This window comes from Cibotium barometz, chromosome 52 (genome assembly GCF_041138505.1).
Source record: "Cibotium barometz isolate CiBa-2024 chromosome 52, ASM4113850v1, whole genome shotgun sequence".
Classification (NCBI taxonomy): domain Eukaryota; kingdom Viridiplantae; phylum Streptophyta; class Polypodiopsida; order Cyatheales; family Cibotiaceae; genus Cibotium; species Cibotium barometz.
The window spans coordinates 34514115-34536718 of record NC_141097.1 but is presented as its reverse complement, the minus strand read 5'-3'; the positions used below and the strand labels follow the sequence as shown (position 1 = coordinate 34536718).

General features: G+C 43.4%; 1 protein-coding gene across 3 annotated transcripts in view; it reads right to left on the bottom strand.

The window, feature by feature from the left end:
* LOC147609093 (uncharacterized) overlaps positions 1-18738 on the bottom strand; it is a 150566-nt gene extending 131828 nt beyond the window's left edge. For 2 of the 3 annotated variants that reach the window (XM_086788808.1, XM_086788810.1), the window contains exons 1-3: positions 18121-18738; positions 17273-17987; positions 15767-16928 (exon numbers count right to left, since the gene is read on the bottom strand). In XM_086788808.1, coding sequence (XP_086644934.1) covers positions 15767-16928; positions 17273-17795 — 1685 coding nt within the window. In that variant the 5' untranslated portion in view covers positions 17796-17987; positions 18121-18738. The remainder of the gene's footprint in view (positions 1-15766; positions 16929-17272; positions 17988-18120) is intronic. The other variant, XM_086788809.1, reaches the window with a different exon arrangement.
* Between the last annotated feature and the right edge of the window lie 3866 nt (positions 18739-22604).

Below are 22604 nucleotides of genomic sequence, written 5' to 3'. Positions count from 1 at the left end.
CATCTCCTGTCTATTTTTATACACCAGGGCCTCTTTTGTGGGTGTTGTATAGGTGTTTTATCATTTTTCCTCACTCCCCGTATTTTTCCCCATTTTTTGGTGGTGTGGATGGATGCCAGATGTTGGCAGGAGCTTCTGGTGGCTGGCCGACTGTCCATTCAGCAGTCGTGTGGCTGGCCGACTGCCCAATCAGCAAGCGTGGAGTATTTACTGCTGGCCGACTTGCTTTATGCAGTCATGGAGTTTTCTACTGCTGGCCGACTGCTTCATGCAGTCGTGGAGAGCCACCAGCGCTGGCCGACTGCATGCATGGGGCATATAAATAGGCCCCATGCCCCCCACCACTTATTCATTCAGTTATTTGCGGGATCTTGTGTATAGAGAAGAGTTTACACACCTATTTCTCTGTGTTTCTTGTGGTGCCTATTTTCTGCACTCTACTTGCTCTTGTCAACCCAAGTTTGGTTATCATTTCCGCTGCATATTCTGACATGGTATCAGAGCCCTAGGCTTGTGATAGATCTTGGGAGTTTTCTGAGCAAGAGGGGAATCGTTAGGTTGCTGATTGGTGGACTGTTTTGGACGGTTTAGGAAGAGAAGGTGCAAGAGAAAGGCGGGCTAAGGTGCTGGACAGCCACTTGCAGGTTTTAGAGATTTTTTTTTCCCACCCACCCACCCTTTCGGTTTACTCCCCGCAATGGCAGATTTACTAGAGATGGCTGAGAAGCGCGTGAAGATTCCAACCCTCCCCACGTTCCCAGTGGACCGTCAGTTGGACGGGTCCAATTACGGCATCTAGAAGGTCATGATGGAGTTTGTGCTGGAGTCATATGACCTTGCTGATTTCATCATCATCAGGGTTCCACGGCCGGAAGCAGAGGAAGGGGAGTTACTGTCGATACGGAAGGACCGAGAGGCACAGGCACACATGTGGGATCGTGTCAACGCCACGGTCCGGTCATTTATTTTTCTCAACTGCACACCACAAGTGATCAATCATGTAAAGCAAATGACACTGGCAAGAGGCATATGGGAGCACTTGGCTTCTCTTTATAACAAGGTATCACCCATGAAACGGATCTCCTTGGAAGTGCAGATGCGGGTTATGAACCCTGCAAAGTCCTCAACGATGCGGGAACACATTAACAAGCTGCAGGCCCTTCAGCAAGAAGTCCTACAAGCTGGGAAGGAGATATCATCTGAAGACATGGCCATCACTTTGTTGTCCCACTTGCCTGCTCATTATTCTACTTTCTACTCCTTGTTGATTACGAGTGGCAGGCTCAGCACCATTACCTGGGAGGAGCTTGTGCCAATGGTCTTGGACCAGGAGGAACGTTTCACGAACCCTCCTCACAGCGGCGGTTCGGAGGCCTTAACTGGCCAACGGTCGAAAGGCCGGAATAACAACAAGGGCAAAGGGAAGGCTTCACCGGAGAAGTCTTCTGAGAAGAAGCTTGACTCAGAACGAGAGAAGCTGAAGGCCGAAAGATTCTGCAATGATTGTGGCGAGAAAGACCACTATTGGAGGAAGTGTCCTAAGCGGACAGGGAAGAGTGCTGATTCCTCAGCCTCAGCTAGCTGCAAAGACTCCGGCATTTGTGCACTTAAAGATGATGGACTCCGACGCTTCATCATCTTCGAGCGAGGAGGCAGTTGGCTTCACCGCGAAGGATACCCGCGAATGGATTCTTGACAATGGTGCTTCCAGGCACATGACCCCCTCCCATGACTTCTTTCTGGATCTGAAACGGCAGTCAGGTCGCATCTTTATTGGCGACAACTCCACTATTCCGATACATAGTGAGGGCCGGATGGAGATTATTCCCGACGGCAAGGGGGCAAGCATGCTTCCCGTGTTCTTTATGTCCGTGCTCTAGGTTTTCATCTTCTGTCAGTGCATGAAGTATGCAAGACTGGCTTTCGGGTGGAGTTTGAGGAGCATTCCGTTGCTCTACGGGACCGTGAGACTGGCCAGGTTATTTGGGAAGGCGGTGTGGAGAATGGTATCTACAAGCTCTCTGCACTCTCCTCGTTGACAGGTTCTCAGGTCGGAGATTTGTGGCACTTTCGTTTTAGCCACTTAAATGTGGATGCATTAAGGCGAGCTTTCCGAGACCAAGTGGTGGTTGGCTTGCCAAATGTTGGTAGTAGGCAAGGGCGTTGCAGTTCTTGCATACGTGGTAAGCAGCACAGGGAATCCTTTCCGAAGGAGGCTTCTAGGCGGGCTTCGAAACCATTGACTTGATTTTATGCATAAATAGATGCATAAAGAATTTTATTTTTAATTCAAAAGAGTTATTTTCATGAATTTTGATTTTATGCATAAATAGATGCATAAAGAATTTTATTTTTAATTCAAAAGATTTATTTTTATTCAATTTTGATTTTTTGCATAGAAAGATGCATAAAGAATTTTATTTTCAAAAGAGTTATTCTTATCAATATTGATTCTATGCATAGAAAGATGCATAAAAGATTTATTTTTATTTCGAAAGTATTATTTTCATTGAAATTAAATTTATGCATAGTTAGATGCATAAAAGATTTATTTTTATTTTAAAAGTTTTATTCTCATTAAAATGAAATTTATGCATAGTAAAATGCATAAAAGGTTTATTTTTAATTCGAAAGTGTTATTTTCCTTAAAATTGAACTTATGCCTAAATAGATGCATAAAAGGATTTTTATAAAAGTACTTTTTTGCACTATATGAATATACTGAAAATACAGCTCTCTCTCTTCTCTCCATCTCTTCTTCGCGTTTTTGCATCAAGATGTTCCTATGAAAGGTGTTTAGGGCTGAAAGAAGGCACGGAGCTTCCGCGTATGTGACATTGGTATCAAAGCTTCAAGTTCAGCAATGATAAACACTGATGGTATCCCGGATGAAGGTGCACAATCCAAGGAGCACAACGCAGGATGTGTCAAAACCCCCGGAAGCTGGTGGGTGTCAAGCAAACGCAAGGGGAGCGTTTCATGAGAGTCAGTAACCATTTGAGGCTGCCCGAGAGGCTTTTATGGAGCACTCTGAGGGATGAAGTTCATTCAAGGGGTGAAGCCAAGCATGCCCGAGACCAGTCTCTAAGAAGAAGGATTCATGTTTGTGTTCAGGGATAGGGCAAGAAGGCAAGGGAACAAAGTGGAACAGATGCACGGATCTTCATCAGATTTGGAGTGGAATTGGAGATAGGGCTCGGTTTTCAATGAAAAGGTTGCCAGGAAGGGAAGGATGACAAGTTGGGGAGTCCATGTGGAGAAAAAGGGATTATGACAGTCATCTCCAGGGCCACAAGTTGGAACCCCATCATCAAGTTTAGCAGAAGGAGATGTCATGTGCATGCACATGGACATGTGCAGACAAAAGAAAAGATTCTGGACTCCCAATTTTATTTCTTCACGTTTGGTGCAGACTCTCCGGCTACCCACGGTGACAAGTGATCACCTTCCATGGCTTATATAGATGCTGAAGCTAGAGTCGTCGTCAAAAATAATCTGCACCCAAATGCCGCCTATAAATCCCTCAACTCGGAGGAGATCGTGTGGACCGAAAACAGACTCACTAATCTCACACCCTAGAACCTACTTCTATCCAGATGATGAATTTCAATAGGAGACATAAAAGAGTTACCTTGTAGTTCTCTAATGTGTACGGAGGTCTTCCCCCCCTGAAGACTTCTTCGAACAATCCATGTAGTGATGGCCGGGCTAGTTGCACTCGAAGCATAGGTTCTGTCCTTCCACGGCTTTGCCACCTATTTCTCGGTAAGCGGCACAGACCTTCACTTGCCTCTAGAGTGCTTTTTGGGATTGTGATGCAATACTGACCCTCCTAGGATGCTACAACATGCCCTCGCTTCCTAATTTTAAAGGATTTTTGGCTCTTCCATAAGGAATCACCTAAACGTTCACCACCCTTTGTGACTGCAAGGGTATCATCAAAAATTTTGGCATATCTGTAGATGTCGACCGGTAAGTGAATATAATTCTAAAGAACCTCCTCCTAATAATCTAGAATAAGGCTGAACAAATATAGCATGTAAACCAACACATGTGCCTTCTCAAGGACCTTACAATGGTTCACCTTTAAATTCCTACGAATAGTTGTCCAAGCTCTTCTTTCCTATTTCCAGTTTAAATAACCATCGGAAGTTGTCCATCTTGATAATAGAGACAAACTCTGTCTTAAACACATGCTGAAAATCAGCCCATGTTGTTGGCGTCACACGGAGTTCTTCCACCAGGCAAACCCTTTATGCTAGAGCATAATTTGAATCTAACTAATACGCTCAGCATCAATGTACTTGTGTCGATTAGGGCTTTTGAGCAAAGACAACCTTTTGGGTGTGCCCATGGCCACCAGCTTTGTCTGTACATACATACTTTTGATATTAATAATATACTATAGATTTAGGTGAAAACTCTGTGTTTTTCTCTCTCTTCTCTCCATTGCTTCTACATGGCTGCATCTGTGTCATGTGCACAGTGTGTATCTACCGTGTGCTACATGCACGCAAGACTAGTTTCGAGGCTTGGGGAAGCTTGGAGCTAGGCAGGCTGATTGACGAGCTGAGTTAGGGATGGACTAACAGGCGGGCACCCAAGTATGGACGGGCGGGCGCCCAAGTGTGGACGCCCGATGACTGGCCAAGAGCCTATAAAAGGGTGGCCAAGGTTAGTTATTGGATATAGAGAGTCTCGCGAGTTTGTGAGAGCTCTATGGTCTTGGAGCCTGGATCTAGTGCAGACGTGCACCTGCTTTACGCAGTCGAGGTCGGCATTAATCTCGAGGCCCGCGAGGGCAGCTTCGTGGCGGTATGGGACGTCGCGAGGAGGAGATTGGTCGGTACGTCAACCTAGTTAGCTCAGCTCGTGGCTCGGTGGGGACAGCCAAGACTGTGGGCTTGCCCACGGCTGTCATGGTTGGGAGGTGAGTCAGGCCTGCACCCCCTTGTTTGTTTGTTCGTTTGTTTGCAGGATTCGAGTCTCGTACCAAGAACGATCACGAGGAGATCCGTGGGGATTTGACAGTGGTATCAGAGCATACCTCGTGAACGAGCAAGTCGGTAGGTAGAGAAGATGAGGTCGAAGAAAGGTATGTGTTAAAAAGCTTGCTGTTTTTTCTGTGCATACTGCTGTTTTCAGATTCAGTATATGTTTTTCCTTCATGAAAGAAACCCATGTTGATGGGAGGTGGTAGTCTAAGTAGAGTCCTTTGCTTTGCAAAGAAGAGGAGAGATTCGTTTGTGCAATTGCACGAACTGTAGAGAGAGAAAACTGAAAAAGCATCTTCGTTGCTTTTGGCCCGAACGAGAGAGAGAGAGCGAGAGAAAGCGAGCCAGGCGCACACTGCAGTGCTGATCGTGAGAGCTGCTGGTCGTAAAGAGCTGTACGTTCGGCAAGGCGTTGGACATTCGTGTCTAGCCAAGCGGCCAACAGGCTGGCGGGCGCCTAGGCTTACGTAGCGAGGCCTACGCAGCCTAGCGCAGGCGCCCAGGCCCATGTGGCCTTGTGGCCACGCCTACACGGACTGGCGCAAAGGTACCGGGCAGCAAACACACAACTGACGACAGCAACCGACGACAGGAAAGCTAGCGCCAGCAGTATTGATGTCAGCAACGCAGCACGCCGGCGGCTCTAATCCAGGAGGAAAGAGAAAAAAAAAACAAGGAAAGCACACGTTTTTTTTTGGGCTTTTGTTTTTTTTTATTAGTTTAAATTTTTTTTATAAAAGTTTAAAAACCCCTCCTCCAAGGTTTAAAGGTGTTTTATTTTTTTTAAGAAAACAGAATGTATATATCCATACACATATATATATATATATAAACACAAAAGCAAAAGCCAAAGATAGCTTTTGGGGGCTTTTAGTTTTTGTGGTATATATATATATATATATATATATAAAAGCAAAAGCAAAAGCCAAAGATAGCTTTTGGGGGCTTTTAGTTTTTGTGGAAACCTTTATAAACCCCCTTAAGTGGGCTTCTTGCCACACATCTCTCAAGTTTTCAAGCTCTCAAGCTCTCAAGTTCACTCGCACTTTTGTTGTGCAAAGATCGAATTTTCTCTCCACTTACCCTCTTCACGATGTTGACCCAAGAATCAGAGTTGGAGCCCCTTGTGGAACGCAAAGGCTTGCTAGCTACGGAAGGAATCGATGCCGATCTTTTTGACGATTTTGTGTCAAAATCAGATTTCCAAGAGTTCAAAGTAGCTCTCGAAGCTTCTCCGACGGAAGGTCAGGCACAAATCGCAGCCCAAATGCAAGCTTTGCAAAACTCCATCGCTCTCTTGACCAATACCCTCTCTACTCTATCGGGTATGGATACCTTGGCTTCTGCTTTAGGCCCCAACATTACTCCGGAACCGTTCGGCGGCGAGCAAAAGCAGCGCACCAAGGAGATCGTGGACACGTGGCTACATAAGTGGCAAGTTCACTTTCAGTTTCATCCATATGATAACGGAAAGAAGATTCAGTTAGCAGCATGTTTCCTGCCCGGCAAAGCTTTGCTTTGGTGGAAGGAACTCAACCCTAAGCCAACAACTTGGGCACAATTCGAAGACGTCTTCAAGAAAGAATTCCTCAAGAAAGAGGATGATTATAATGATGTTGCCCGGTTTTCAGCTTTGACCATGACCTCGTAGCACCTCACTTATGAGGTCTACCTCCAGAAGTTTAGGGACTTGCAGATAAAAGCTACAAAGATGGATCCAGCATAGTCACTGGCATCAGTTTCAAGAACATAAGGCCGACTAGGATTAGGTAATGCTAAGATAGGTGCTTCCTTGACCTTATCTTTCAAAAGTCTGAAGGCCATATCCGAATCGTTATTCCAAGTGATAGGATGATTTGACTTACGTCCACGACCTTTCAATAAGTCGGTCTCGGTAGTGTGAGCTGAGAGTACTCCCGTACAGATTTCCGAAGAAAAACTACACAACTGAGAAAAGAACGAAGTTGTTTCACTGTTCGCGGTATAGGCCAGTCCAGAACCTTCTGAACTCGGTCATAATCAATGCTCAATCCATCTCTAGTGATCTTGTGTCCCAAGTAAATGATGTCTGTCATAAAAAACTCACATTTACTTAACTTAGCATATAGTCTATTCTGTCTTAAAATAGATAAGACAATCGTGATGTGTCTGACATGATCCTCAAGAGTACGACTATATATCAAAATATCATCCAAGAACACCACCACAAATTTTCCCAAATGTTCACGAAAAAGATCGTTCATCATTTGCTGGAAAGTGGTTGGAGCATTGGTTAACCCAAAAGGTAATACGAGAAACTCGTAATGGCCATACCTAGTCCGAAAGGCGGTTCTTTCGACATGCCTTTCATGAATACGTATCTGGTGGTAGCCAGTATGTAAATCTATCTTCGTGAAATATTTCGCTCCTGCTAACCGGTCAATCAGGTCATCTGATCTAGGGAGAGGATAACGGTTCTTAATGGTCAGCTTGTTCAATCCCTTGTAATCTATACACATTCTCCAGGTATTGTCCTTCTTTCTCATAAGCAACACAGGTGCACCCCAAGGTGATTTACTTGGACGGATCTGGCCCATCCTCAAATAATCTTCGAGTTGTTTAGCCAACTCATCTTCCTCAGCTTGGCTCATCCTGTAAGGTGGAATACTGACAGGTTTAGCACCAGGAATCAAGTCAATACGATGATCTACTGCCCGTTCAGGTGGTAAACCCGATGGCAGTTCCTTAGGAAATATGTCTTGAAACGAATCAAGTATCTTCTGTAATTCTTTGCTTTCAAACACACTTAATTCATTTACATCCAAAGAAGGGATGGGAAAGGAAGAAAGTGGAATCAATACACAATGGAAAGCGGTATACAAAGAAGAATCCATTATATTTCCAAAATCAATTGTATTTACAAGAGGTCCCTGAGAGGGATGAATACAATCACCTAAAATACTATACTGGGTGTCCCTATGCTGAAAAGAAAAATATGACTAGACCAATCTATCTGGACTTGAAGAGTCTTAAACAACTCATTCCCTAATAACAAGTCTACATTCTCTAGATGCATTACATAGCATTCCAGAGTGTCTTTGTAGTCCTGAATCTGGATTGAAAGCATCTCCACCTTTCGATCCCATACTTGGCTTCCCGCAGGTAGGCGTACCTCATAGATATGATCGTTGGGTGTCATATCAAGACTCAATTTCTCCACAAGTTTGTAGTTAACAAAATTGTGTGAGGTGCCAGGGTCTAAAAGAATGTGAATCTTATGGCCATTCACTTTTCCATAAACTCAGAGAAGATCATGCAAGCCAAATACTTTAGAATTGAACAGACAATCAGAACAAGTACTAGGGCGAGAAAGTACAGTAATTGACGTACCTATCAAAGACAACTGATTAGCTGCCTTTGGCTTGGGTCCTGCGTTTGTCTTGGTACCCTTTTGCTTTGGGCACTCCTTACGCATGTGTCCTTTTTCTTCGCAGATAAAACAACGTCCTTCCTTCTTGCGCTTTAAAGCCCTAAGGAGTCGTTTCTTCTTCGTTGGTGTCGAACTTGAATTCTTCGAAGGTTGGTCTCGAAGACTTTCCTTCTGTCGTGTTAGCCATAGGTGCCGAGAACTTTCTTTTATGCTTGTTCCCCTGCTCAGTAACGGGTTTCGACTTGGTAGAGACCATTGTATCATCATAGATACGAGCTGAATGAATGGCCTCGTCCAATGTTTTGGGCTGAGTTAATGCAAGATTTTGATTTTGAGATCTGTTATCGGAAAGAGTCCATGAATAGTGTTGCAGATGCGCTTAGTCGAATTCGAGAGGTGAATACTTTGTCGTTCACCGAGATTTCTACCGACTTATTTCAGTCATTGAGAGGGCTTTGCAGGACTGATAGTTATTTTGGTCCATTTTGGCAGAAGATCCAGGACAGGAGCTCATTGATTGACCAAGACTCAATGACTGAGCAGTCTACCATTCAGGCTGCAGGAGGCCAGTGGATGATTCGGAATGGTTTACTATTCCGTAATGACAAAATTTGTGTACCACAGATTCCGGACATTAGGTCCAAGATTCTTAAGGAGTGTCACGACGCCTCTTCTGCTGGACACCCTGGGGTACACAAGACACTATCATTAGTGAAACACACTTTTTATTGGCCAAAGATGAAAGGATATGTAGAAGATTATGTTCTCAAGTGTAAAATTTGTCAGGCAAATAAAGCTGAACGCTTTAGACAGACTGGGTTGTTGCATCCTTTGCAAATCCCAAGTAATAAATGGGAAAGTATTTCCATGGATTTTATTACCGGATTGCCAAGAGCACATCAAGCCCACGATTCTATTTGGGTTGTGGTAGATCGCTTGACAAAAATGACTAGATTTTTACCGACCCGAAAGACTATTACAGCTACGCAATTAGCACGGCAGTTTATCAAGCAATTGTTTAGACTGTATGGGTTACCGCAGGACATAGTCAGTAATAGGGACTCTAAGTTTACGAGTGATTTTTGGAAACTTGTTTTTGAGAAGTTGGAAACAACTTTGAATTTGAGTTCCTCTGATCATCCTCAATCTGATGGCCAGACTGAAAGAGTGAATGAGATTTTGGAGGATATGCTTCGAGCATATGTATCCAAAAGACAGAGTTCATGGGAGGATTATCTTCCTATGTTAGAATTTGCATATAATAGTACTAAGCATACGAGTACAGGTTTTAGTCCTTTCATGCTTATGTATGGTTTTCAACCTAGATCACCTGTTACGTAGGACTCTCAGGACTTCAGCATGATGCAGCACGTAATTTTTTGCAAGATATGCAAGAAATGTTACAAGTTGCAAAGGAATCTATTAGAAGTGCTCAAGACCGAGACAGGTTTTATTCTAATAGACATCGTTCACCCAGAGAGTTCTCTGAAGGAACGATGGTGTATTTGCGAGTTCCGAAAGATTCCGAGACTTTACAGACAGGTAGATCTCCGAAATTATCCCCTAGATACTGTGGACCATTTCGTATTACACGACGGATTGGTTCAGTTGCATATGAATTGGATTTGCCTTCTCATGTGAAAGTTCATCTTGTATTTCATGTCAGTAGACTTAAGGAAGTACTGGGTGAAACAGATCAGTTAGTTACTCCTCAAGAAATCATCGATATCGAACCTGAAAAGATTCTTGGATTTCGTGAAAGAAGATTGCGTAATACGCATATCACGGAATACGAGATCAAGTGGAAGGATCGTGTTGAGGAGGACGCTACATGGGAGACATTGACTACTCTTCATAGAGATTACCCTGGCTTTTTAGTGAGCTCAGGAGTGAGCTCTTAGAGGAAGGAGAGTATGTCATGTGCACAGTGTGTATCTACCGTGTGCTACACGCACGCAAGACTAGTTTCGAGGCTTAGGGAAGCTTGGAGCTAGGCAGGCTGATTGACAAGCTGAGTTAGGGATGGACTAACGGGCGGGCACCCAAGTATGAACGAGCGAGCGTCCAAGTGTGGACGCCCGATGACCGGCCAAGAGCCTATAAAAGGGTGGCCAAGGTTAGTTATTGGATATAGAAAGTCTCGCGAGTTTGTGCGAGCTCTATGGTCTTGGAGCCTGGATCTAGTGTAGACGTGCACCTGCTTTACCCAGCCGAGGCCGGCAGCAATCTCGAGGCCCGCGAGGGCAGCTTCGTGGCGGTATGGGACGTCGCGAGGAGGAGATTGGTCGGTACGTCAACCTAGTTAGCTCAGCTCGTGGCTCGATAGGGACAGCCAAGACTGTGGGCTTGCCCACGGCTGTCATGGTTGGGAGGTGAGTCAGGCCTGCACCCCCTTGTTTGTTTGTTCGTTTGTTTGCAGGATTCGAGTCTCGTACCAAGAACGATCACGAGGAGATCCGTGGGGATTTGACAATCTGTGTTCCAAGGAAATGTGTTGCTGAAAGAAGACACATGTAACACTTAGACTACTACTTTTTTGCGCTTGAGGGCAGCTTCCTTTCCAATGACCTATCTGGCCACAAGTAACGCATTGGCCCTCTCCAGTGTTCTAGAGTCCTCTAAGTCCTCTTGGAATTGGGTTGCCCTGAAGTCTGGGTCGGCAAACTGAATTGTGGACGCCTTCACAAATCCTAACTTTCGTTTACATTTCAAAGTTGCCTCAACTTATTAGGAAGAACATTCTTCTTACTCTTGCTGGCAACTCTCTTAATAATCTTTGCAAAACGGATAGCATCATCAAGTGCTTTGCAATTATTGTTCATCACCTGAAGCTTGTGATCTGGGAACAATCCCCGTATAAAAATCCACGCAAGTTGACCGCATCCATATGCGTCACCTTTGCCTACAACTCTCTAAACTTGTGCAAATAAGTGTCGAAAGACATGGTCTTCATATCCAATACCATGTCATACTCATTCTCCACCTAGAAGGATTCATCCTTCAACATCTTCTCAAAACTAGCCTCTGCAATAGGCATCTTCCGAAGTGAGAGCCATGCATCAACCACCTCCTGAGTTCTCTCCTCCTCCTCCCCGAAGAAATCTCGAGGTTGAAGAAAGGAGCTGCTAAAATATGCCCTGCAAGTGCATAAGTAATCACCACTGCCTTCTGCAGTATAGTGATTTGCTGATGCAAAAGAGTGATCTCCTTTAAGAGATTGGCCATCTCACTGCCCTGCTTCTTTAGGGTAGAGCTCTCAGCTCAGAGTTATTGCATCTCGTTGAAAAAGTAAGTCTTCTCCACCACTCTCCTCCTCTTCCACAACTATGGTATGGTGTCCATGAGCGATATCATGGCTGGGTTCCCCAATATCTACCCCTATGTCTTCTAGTTCCCATTCATGATCCGATAAATCATCGGTAAAGGAGAGGGGCTGAGGTGTTGCTGTCACAATCCAAAAACATGTGCACAGAGAATCTTAATCCATACATAACAACATGCCATAACACATAGGCATCTGACAGTACATAAACATGCTTTGAAATCCACTGAAACAATAATATTAAAGCCTGCACAAGACACAACACTAGGGGCTGAAGTTGGGCCAGCCCCCACCCCCCCAGCGAGGTATCTTTATTACCAACAGAGTGTTCCAGTACAAGAGAACGGGTGCCAAAGAGTACACGCTGGCACCAGAATATGATGAAAACAAGAAAAACAATTGCTTGAGGCCTCGATCTCAGCCTTCCAAAAGTTCTTTGGGCACAGCCATACTCTAGTACGTGATCACACCCTTAGCAATAGAGTTGTCCCGAATAACCAGCCATGAAAACCCTAGTTCTGGCCACCCAAAGGTTCCACCCTTAGATCCATAGGCCTCACACAGGTTTAAACGATTTCGTCGTGAGAAATCTTGCTGAATTGGACTGAACAGCTCTGTTTTCAGCCCAATAACATGCCGGACAGGTCACCCCAAGTGTAGAGATGGGTTTTGTTGTTTGCCTTGAACCCAGGGCCTTTGGAGCATCAGTAATCAGCCCTGAGTTGGTGTACAACAGTCGACCAGCCCAATAACATGCCCACCCCAAGTATAGAGATGGGTGCCCTGTTGTTTGCCTTGAACCCACGGCCTTTGGAGCATCAATTGACCAGCCTTGGAAATGAGCCAGATGCAGTCGCCTGCATCAGAAAAGACAGAGAGAAGAGTCGCTTCTATCTGCATCAGAAAAGACAGAGAGAAGAGTCACTTCTATCTGCGGCAGCTGTGGGAGCAAACAATCAGCCTTTTTGAAGCCTTGGAAGAAGTCGACCAGCCATGAAGATGCTGTCCAGCATGCACACTGACACCTGTCAAAACCCTAGAGTGTTCCACACACCAGAAACAGCTAGAAGTAGCGCCTAGGTGCTTTTTGGCTTCTCCCCTCCAAGATTAGCAACTCATGGAGCTAATAATACATGAACAGCTGCCCACCCTTGAGTAATGGCCAAGTTTGATTAAAAACTGGTCCAACTGATGTGAACACACTATAAATTGTCTGCCCAAACTTAAGTGTATGTGATCAATTTATAATTTTGTCCGCCCAAATTTAAGTGTATGTGAACACCTGCACTCATAAACCTTAGTATAATAAAATATAAGCTGTAACTTAAGTTTGGGGTCACCACCTACAAAACACATAAGACCATTGCCTCAGTTCCAAACACGTGTGCACACACGCGTCCACAGGGTTTCCAGGTGTCCCCAGAGCCCATGGACACTCACATGCAGAAATACCAGGCATTGTCCAGGCAACTAAGACAAGTCATTCATCCATGTCAAATCACACACCAATGCTTTATGCACAATATTCTGGATACCATCTCCCAACTTATTCGTCTTGTACAGAACCTGTCTCGGGCACCGCCCATATACAAGTACAAAGAATGCTCACCGGGAAAAAGAAAGGTTGATATGTGCGGAAAATCTACACAAATTGTAGGTAAAAATCTTAGATCATCGCGTAAACCACTTACTAAAGCCTTCCCCAAGCTCTGTGTACAAGAAGAGAGGTGAAATCTGCTCCCAGATGTTTTGTCCCACACTGAACATTGGGAAGAGGACCATTTGATGGTTTAATGACTAAGATGTGCCTTATGTATAGGCTACACATTGCTTTCCTCCACACACGAAAAAAAAGCATATTGCTTTTTCTTTCAAAAAAAACAGGTGCCACCTTCTAGAATCCCCATAAGTGGCTAAAGTCAACTTATTTAGAAGGTTTCTCAAAAAAAAAAAACAGCACGCATGCTTTTCTTTTTTGGTTTTTTAAGAAACAAGCTTGAAAATAGCAATTCACTTTCCTCTCTTCCGGGCGGCCTGTGCAGGCAGCACACAGCAGCACCTGTCCATACCTGCATACACTTTTGCACATCAATATGGATGCTGCCTTCTCTGCTGATTGTTCACTCTTTTGGCCGCCCTGGTTTACCATCTCCCCCTTCTCTGCTGCACCACCCAGCCCGTTGTTGTTATGTAGAAACCAGACTCTCATGCTGTTCTTCTTCACATCAGACACCTCTGCTGCCCACGTGAGCCTCTGTACACAGGCTGCAAAATCAGCCCTTTGCCACAGGTTTCAAGGCACCAAAACTCAACCGCCACTATAAATAGCTAGCCTGCTATAGATAGCCAGTGGCCTAGTTTTTTTTAATTCTTAACCTTACCCCTTTGCATCCGCTTGATATCTCCTAATCCCCAAGGTCCCCAAACCCTGCTGGATTAGGCCTGCTAATCTGAGGATTAGCTCCAGGTACAAAACATAGTAGGTGCCCCCTTAAGCAATCAAGCCAAACATTGTGAACCCCTTTGAGCCACACAGTACATGGCTACAATTTTGGCTAGAACCTTGCATAACTTGTCAAGGCATCCACATATACTCTTGAGTGAGTCAGTATAGGGCCTTGAGGCACACTAGCATGGCTGCTCACTGCGCCCCCCATGCCTTGAAACTATAGAGTCAAGACACCAAACATAATTATGGTTGCCATTACTGCCATGGACTGCTGCCATTAGGTCATGCATACCTAGTATGTAGGTTTGGTTCTAGAATACCCAGAAAGGTGAATTACAATGCCCCTTACACGTGATACACAATATCACACACATATATGTAACACACTTACTGGAATACATGCAGGCTTGCATGCAAGGAATTTATTTTTCTTTTTAAGATTGTGCAGTAATCATGGGTACATGTGCAGGTCTTCGCTCGAGTCTGGTGTATGAGACTAGATCTTCATTCCTATACATCATGTTATTAGATGTTTTGGACTGGGGACTGGCATCTCTCAATGCACTTTTAAACAACTAAACATTTTCATTCATTATTTGCAGGGCAAAGTGGCCCATTGAACCCATAGGTTACATTTGAAGGGCTAGAACAATTTTAACAACTTAAATTAGCCTGTTCTTTCAGTTCTGAATTGTGGAGGAATCAAAGCCCCTGCTTTTTAGCATACATCAGACAGCGAGAAGTAGACATGGCACACAGAGTTGCTACAGTCTTGCCACACTTGCAATTACTTTCACCATACAAAGAGGTCAAATGGTGGAACGATCGTACTGGATGTCATACATAATAAAAGCCTTTTCTTTCAGAAAACAAATGATCAGATCAAACGCCCTAAGCCATTAAGGCCTAACCCTAAATAGTGATAAGCTAACTACGTGACAGATAATTATACTGATTGCCATACATTATATCAGTTTCTTTTCCAGAAAACAAATGATTGCATTGAACAGGCTAAGCCCTTTAAGCCTAATCCTAAACAATGATAAGCTAACCTCTAACTAAGCATTCGTGACCCACCAGATAAACCCAACACAAGGTCATGACTTAAAGCTCCACCAATCAGCATCACAACATACTCTTCCCTTTGCTGACAGACCTACTAGAAGCTTGCAGAAATGAACTTATCTAAAGACAAGCATGTTGAGCTCCTTCAGATTGCACATACCTAAGCCAGTGCCATGCATGATTGTGCAAGCCTAGGCAGCTAGATATTCATTGGGTGACAAGAAATTGAGCCACACATACCTAGCACATGCCAGGAATGATTGTGCAAGACTAGGCAGCTAAATAATCAGTGAGATCTATTTGTAGCTGCACCAGCCAACTTGCTGACTGCGCTAGCAGCAGGTATAAGTTGTACCTTCAAACCAACCTTGTATAAGCTTAAAAGAATCTCAACAGTTTGCACAAGAAGGAGAGACAACAAGTACCAAAGTTATGCTGAATAAAAACACCGTAAGACAAACTTTAGTCACTTTTGCAATCCTTGTGACATGTGGACATGGATATGTGATTATAACACTAAATCATACCTCGAATGCATCTTAGAGTACACACACTGGCCATCGAGCATTGTCCCTTCTACTTCCTTCTCCTTAAGGGTAAGACCACCATCAATTCCTAAGCTATGTTGTAATACTTCAATTCCATGCATCAAAGCTGGTTCTGACAAAACCATTGGTCTACTAGAGCCACCACATGTCTCTACTCCTCCATCCCACGACCCTGCACTATCAACTTCCCTGTGTTTGATGTTACTGATTGCAACTGACTGGCTTGGCTGAATATCAATATCTTGAACATCAGATGACCTAGGGCTTTTCTGGTGTTCTCTATGTCCAGCTGGCTGAGATAAATCGTAAGTACTCTGCTTTGTCAAAACACCTTGCAAGAGTGTACTTTGCTTCCTTTCTGCCTGGGTATCATGAATGTCGGTTACACTCAATGAATCCTTCTGATGAGCTCCACCAATCTGCAGGACTAATCCAACATCTTCGCAATTGGATGCAAGTGCCATCACTCTTGTTTCCTTGCTTAAAGAAATGGAACTGTTTTCACGTCCTTCCGTCTCAAGGTTACCCTTTGATGTCTTGCAATTGCAATCAGTCGCTGTACCAGAAGCACTGTCGAGGAGAACCTCAGCTTTGGAGCTTTCACTTCTTCTCAGGGAATATCTTCCAAAAGCAGACCAAGGGATATAGTCTTTCTGTGTGTTATCCTTCCGAGCACGCTTTGAACGTCCAGACATATGGTCATCCCTCTTCTTGCAGCAATCAAGTGTCTTATCAAGATCACCTAAATTATCACTCCTTGTTTCAGAATCCAAGCAACCTTTCCTAAGAAATGTCCTCCCAGCAACTTGTATTCCATTTTCCTCTTGACCAGCAGCTCTCGCTTGCACTGTGTTTTCTCCGTCTTGTGTTGCTCCTTCATGTTCTTGCTTTTGATTTCTACTAAAAGCTTCGCAATTTTCCTTCTCCTTGCATTCCGCATTTAAAAAAAAATCAGAGGATTTGTCGTGCTCAACCTGTAGATTCACATGCAATGTCAAAGTTTCTTGTTCTTGTTCACTTGAGCTACTTTTATCTGTTTTTGATCTGACCCTGGTTGAAGACCTTCCACCTGACAGCTCAAGCGAGCCATTGGATACAACTTTGTCTGCTGAACTGCAGCCAACATCTCCCTTGCCTTTGCCTGCATCATCATAGCACACAAATATGGTCGTAAATTTACCATGATTACGCAACTTAAGCCTGAAAGTCCCCTATGCATGACTTTTGTGACTTTGCTCACTGAGCATTCTACACCCTGACCCATTGGAATACAGATATGCACCTGACACACTGTTTAAGGCAATTCAGCGAGTTAACAATGAAAAGGTGCCAAAATGAGAGTCTATGCGGCTGGCACTAAAGGTAGAGCCAAAAAGCCATCTACTATTAACTATTCCACTTGCCCAAAAAAAAAAAAGAACTGTTCGGATAAAATGAGACTTGCACATGTGCTGACAATGATAAGAAGCTCAAGATTTCCCATACCTTCTCCAGAGTTCAGTCTCTTTGATCCACTAAGTTTGGCAGCAAAATGGTTCCTGAACTTCCGTGCATCTAACCTTTTCCCATCATTCAGCCTTTTCTGCTGTAGTGGTAATGACTTTTCGGTGCTGGAGCTTTTTCCTGGTAAAAACACTGCCCCAGCCTCCTCTTCAATGATTTTAGCAAATGCTGGCTTCTCAAGAGACGCATTGTTAAAGACTTGCTCAAGCTCTTTTGTGGATTGACCTGCATATATACCTGGGTTTACAAAAGCTGAGTCACACTCTTGGCCTCCAGCATCAGATGTCTCTTCTGCTGAGGTTTCCGCAGAGTCTAGCCGCTTGTTTGAGGTGGCTGGTTCATGCAAGCCAGGGGTAGCAGACACTGGTAGTCTTTTGAGGCCACCAGCTTCACCTTGACTGCTTCCTTCTGAGCTTTCCACATTGACATCTTCATCCTCGTTGCCTCTCCAACCATGCAAAAGATACATGCTGGCCAAATCTTCTGCCTCGACTTGCCCACCCATTTCAGGCTCTGGAAAACCTGGGTGCCTTCTAAGCTGAAAGGGTCTGTGCTTTGTTATGACGAGATGAGGTCCAACTGGATTGCATGTCCATGTCCATACCTATGGGTAAAGCCTGCCACAGCCCACGACAAGCTGGCAAATCTGCAGTCTGAATATTCCTTACGCCTTAATCGCTTTGACCTGTGGGACGCCCTGAAACAAACACCACCTCAACTGCACGTCAGCAGAAGAAGAAGTGACCACGGTCATGGGGTCATGGTAAAGGCTTAAGCTGACTTGACCATAGAAAAATTTTAGAACGCAGAGTTGTGTAAAAAGGCAGTACCTGGTGAGAATGAAATCATTTCGAGACCGTACGCCGGCGACCCCTGTGGATTGAAAGAGCCCTAGATTCACAGGGAGATAATTCTTTTGTCTGTCGTCGGCACTGCCAAGAATGCATATGGGTGCCCTCTTTAAACTAGACGGGAACTTGGTGACCTGCTGCTACAATTCATACATGGCATAACGCAAGGGCCGTCTTTTAGCAATGCACAAAAAAACATCAACAGGTTACAGCAACCAGGCATATCATCATCATCATATATATATATAAAATTATGTATGTTACTACGGCATGTGCCTCTTTATCTCCAAGATCGCTTCCTCCTTCCTTAGGGTACAGGCCCAATAAATAAATATTAATTATATATTAAATATTAATAATATATGTCGTCTTCTCTATTTTTTCCATTTTGCCTCCTTTTTCTCTAGGACAGGGCGTCGCTACCCTCCCCAGCACGGAGGGGCTGCTGATGCTCGCAGTCGTCTACGACAGCTGGCGTGCATCCCATGTTGGCCCTACAGAACTGCCCTTCCCTCCTATTAGTTATTAAAACCCTATATTTGGGTGTACACTGTAGTACCATGGTTTCTTCTCGAGTCAGTAATTTAACATCCGCTCATCGAGCACTGAGAAATAAAAGCCTTTAAGGTACATTTTGTTTTTCTTTTTTTTTTACAAAAATGTTTCGCTTCATTTCTTAGGCTTGTGCATTTTTTCCCCATTGTAAGTTTCACATTGTTAACCCAAATGATTTGTACATTTGTGTGGCTCTCTAGCTCCATCCCTCAATCCTAAAACAAATTTTATTTTATTTTTTTGTAATACGAGATTTTTGGTTGTACCAACAAGCAGTGTCCTTACGAATGAGATTGGAAGTAAGACTCGATCACGAGACCTTACCCCAAACACACACACGCTTCACCAATTGCTCTACCACACTGCTAGTGATCCTCCAACAAATTGAGACCTTACCTTCAATGTGAGATGTCTCCCGCATGGCTCCCTTGTTGTGCTTCACAACATGCTTGACCTCATATCGTATGGTTTATTCCCCACTCCCGCCCCCCCCCCTCTTTCTCTTTATCAAAGGCCACTCTGAAACTCAAAGAAGATGATCGACTATTCCCTTTCTCTCACATCTATCTCGCTTTGTTGTTTCCCCTTTCGAGGTGGTAATCAATTCAGTAAAATCTTCCCACACAAAGGCCTTGCGAGCCTATCTAATTTTTTGTAGTTTAACCACTAGAATCTTCCCTCACAAAGGGCTAGTAATACGGAAGCCTATTTAATTTTTTTGTACTTTAACCATTATTGTATATAACGAGGCACTCAATTGTGGTTCTTTTCTCTCCTCGCTATAAATATTTGTGGAAAATCCTCACTAGGAAGCTCATCTAAAAAAGTTGTCCCCATCCCATAACTATTATTTCCCATTGGGCACATGCGCATGCTCAACCTCTTAAGAAAAATCATCATAACCATGCTCAAAAAATTGCTTTCCACATGTCTCATATCTTTAGACTAGTAGAAATAACAAAGTCTTCCACCGTTCATTTAGGACCTTATATATTAAATAATGAGTGTTTATGTTAGTTTGTAAATGACTACTAAAAAATGTGAACGCGTGTTGCTCTTTTAGTTGGTTTTCTGATAAGGGCTAGAATGCACTAATGTTTGAATTTTGGCTTAAAATGGACCATCCCCTCCAACCTAATGTTAAAGAGACATGCTTTCGAGGTTTTGGTTCAATGCTTGACTCCTTTGACAAGTGTAAGAATGTGGGGTGTGTGTGTGTTTGTGTGTGTGTGTGTGTGTGTGTGTGTGTGTGTGTGTGTGTGTGAGAGAGAGAGAGAGAGAGAGAGAGAGAGAGAGAGTGAGTGCGTGCACATGCGTGTGTTTTGTGTGTGTGTATAAGTGCATATGTGAGTATGTTCTTGGTGATGGTTTTTTTTTTTGCAGGGGTACCAAGGGAGTTGTTAAAAGCTACTCCATTTGGCAATGCGAAGTTAGATAGCCTTAGAGTTAATGATCTTAGGTGACATTAGAATATTTATGTTATTAAATGAAACCATAGTCAGATGTAAATTAAAAAATAAATAAAATCGAGATAGTTGAGAAATTCAAGGGACGAAATCTAGGAGAAGAAATAAGATCTAGATGCCTTTTTCTAAGGCTGGAAATTGCAACTCTTCTACAAAGAAAAAGTCGAGTCTCTTACATATCAATTTTTAATCCTTTCTTAATGTTCTCACTGTAGCCATATTTGGTAGTGATGTGTGTGAACACACCAGGACCAATCGGGCCACTTTTTCCCTCTTTATGAGGTTTTTTCCCCTATGCTAGTATACACCCATCTTGGGGTATACTTATCTTCTTTGTACAGCACACATTCATTATCTATCTATCATCTTATTGTGTGCTCCCTTGAGCTTCTCCACTATGCATGTGTGTGTGTGCGCGCGTGCATTCCTACAACCCTATTTTTAACATTTAGTATCACAGCATACGCTCCTCGCCCTGTGCTGCTGCCGCCTACCGTTCACCCCGAGTCGTTTGTCTTCTTGAATCAAATCAAGGAGCCCTTTTGGGAGAAGAAAGAGGATTGTGCATTGTGTAATACTTTGTACTACAGTGTTTTGATCTAATTTTTGTTTCAGGTGCGTTTTAAGGGCAGTTCACATGATTTTTTATTTTCTGCATATATCTTCGGGGACCAGATTTGCACTGTTCTTCATCGGATTCTGGAGTAGTTTTGTCAGATCTACTACAAACGGGTGTGTAGATATACGAGAAAGCATCTACATACTTCACTTCATCGACATCGATCTCTACATCTTACGAGTAAAAAATTTACTCACTATACTCTGCATTTCTTTCATACACCTTGTAGGTCTCCATTGTCACCAACCTTATTAGGAGCCACCTTGGTTACATCAAAAAGCACTCAGCACTTTGTAGGTTGTGTGATTACTTCGATATTATCAGAAATGACAGACAGTGACATATTTCGGATGTTATCCATTGAGGATAAGCTTGACGAGACCAACTACCCATTATGGTCCTATATCAGAAATGACAGACAGTGACGTATTTCGGATGTTATCCATTGAGGATAAGCTTGACGAGACCAACTACCCATTATGGTCCTATATGATGCGACATGTATCGGTAGCCAAAGGGCTATGGAATGTTGTGGTTGCTGTCCTGGTTCTTTTGATGAACATGGTGTACAAGGCACATCTGCAGACACGGACTCAATTTTACATGGTGCATTGCCACAACATAGCATACCTCTTACGTAGGAACAAACAAAGTGGGATGGAAGAGATGCGCAAGCACATGCGTTGCTTGTTGTGACAGTTTTAAGAGGAGTATCATTTTTCACATTCGGTCGTGTAGAACTGCTAAACATGCTTGGGATACACTTGCCTCATTGTACCAGGTACGTAATGAAGCACGTATTGCTTATGTATATAAGCAATTGAACTCGGAGCATATGGATGAGAGAGACTCCGTAGACAATTTTCTTACAAAAATCAAGGATTTTAAGGAGTAGTTGGCTAGTGTTGATGAAATATATCCTGACAGTTCATTGGTGCCTACTATCTTGAATGTGTTGCCAGACTCGTATTAAGGTTTTGCTTCTACCGTTAAACTCATGAGATGAAAGGCAATCCAAATGCCTTGAAGTTTGAGAAGTTGGTTTATGTGCTCTTCCAAGAAGAGCAATTTAGGCAAAACAGATTTGTCATGCGTACAGGAAATCAAGCTTTCATAGCCAATCTCAAAGAGGCAAAGGTAAGTCATTTCCTTAGGATAGTTACAAGCCGAAATCAGAGTCATCGAGCAAGCCTACACATAAGGAAGGCGACGAGTCAAAGAAAAAGGGCAAATACAACTATTGCAAGAAATCTAGTCACTACATTAATGAGTGGAGGAAATGGCTAGAGAATGATAAAAAGAAACACTCGAGTATGGCTATAGCTGACGCATCAACATCCAATGTAGAAAACAAAGAATCTACAAACTATGGCTTTCATTATGCAATGCAGTTATGATCCTTCACATAAGGATATATGCATGGCTGTTTACAGATGTACATGTCTGATATTTTCACAATGGTTTTAGTAAACACATTACTACTCATCACTTGAAACTGCTCCACATGGAAACATTGTAAACATGTGCAAACAACTCCTTATATCTTGTAAAAAGAGTTGATAAAATTGTTATCATTGTTGTAAATGGTGAAACAATCACACTTTCATATGTATTATATGTGCGAGGGATCAAGAAGACTTATTATTTGTCTCTGCCATTACTAAGGCTGGCTTAGTGGTAAGGATGACAGATGTATCGTTCATGATCATTGTGATGGCAAGACAATCGTAACTTCTGGTACTTTGTCTCATGGCCTTTACAGGCTAGATGTATATGAAAGACAAAGGCATGTTGCATGTGCAATTTCTGCCACAAAGGCAATG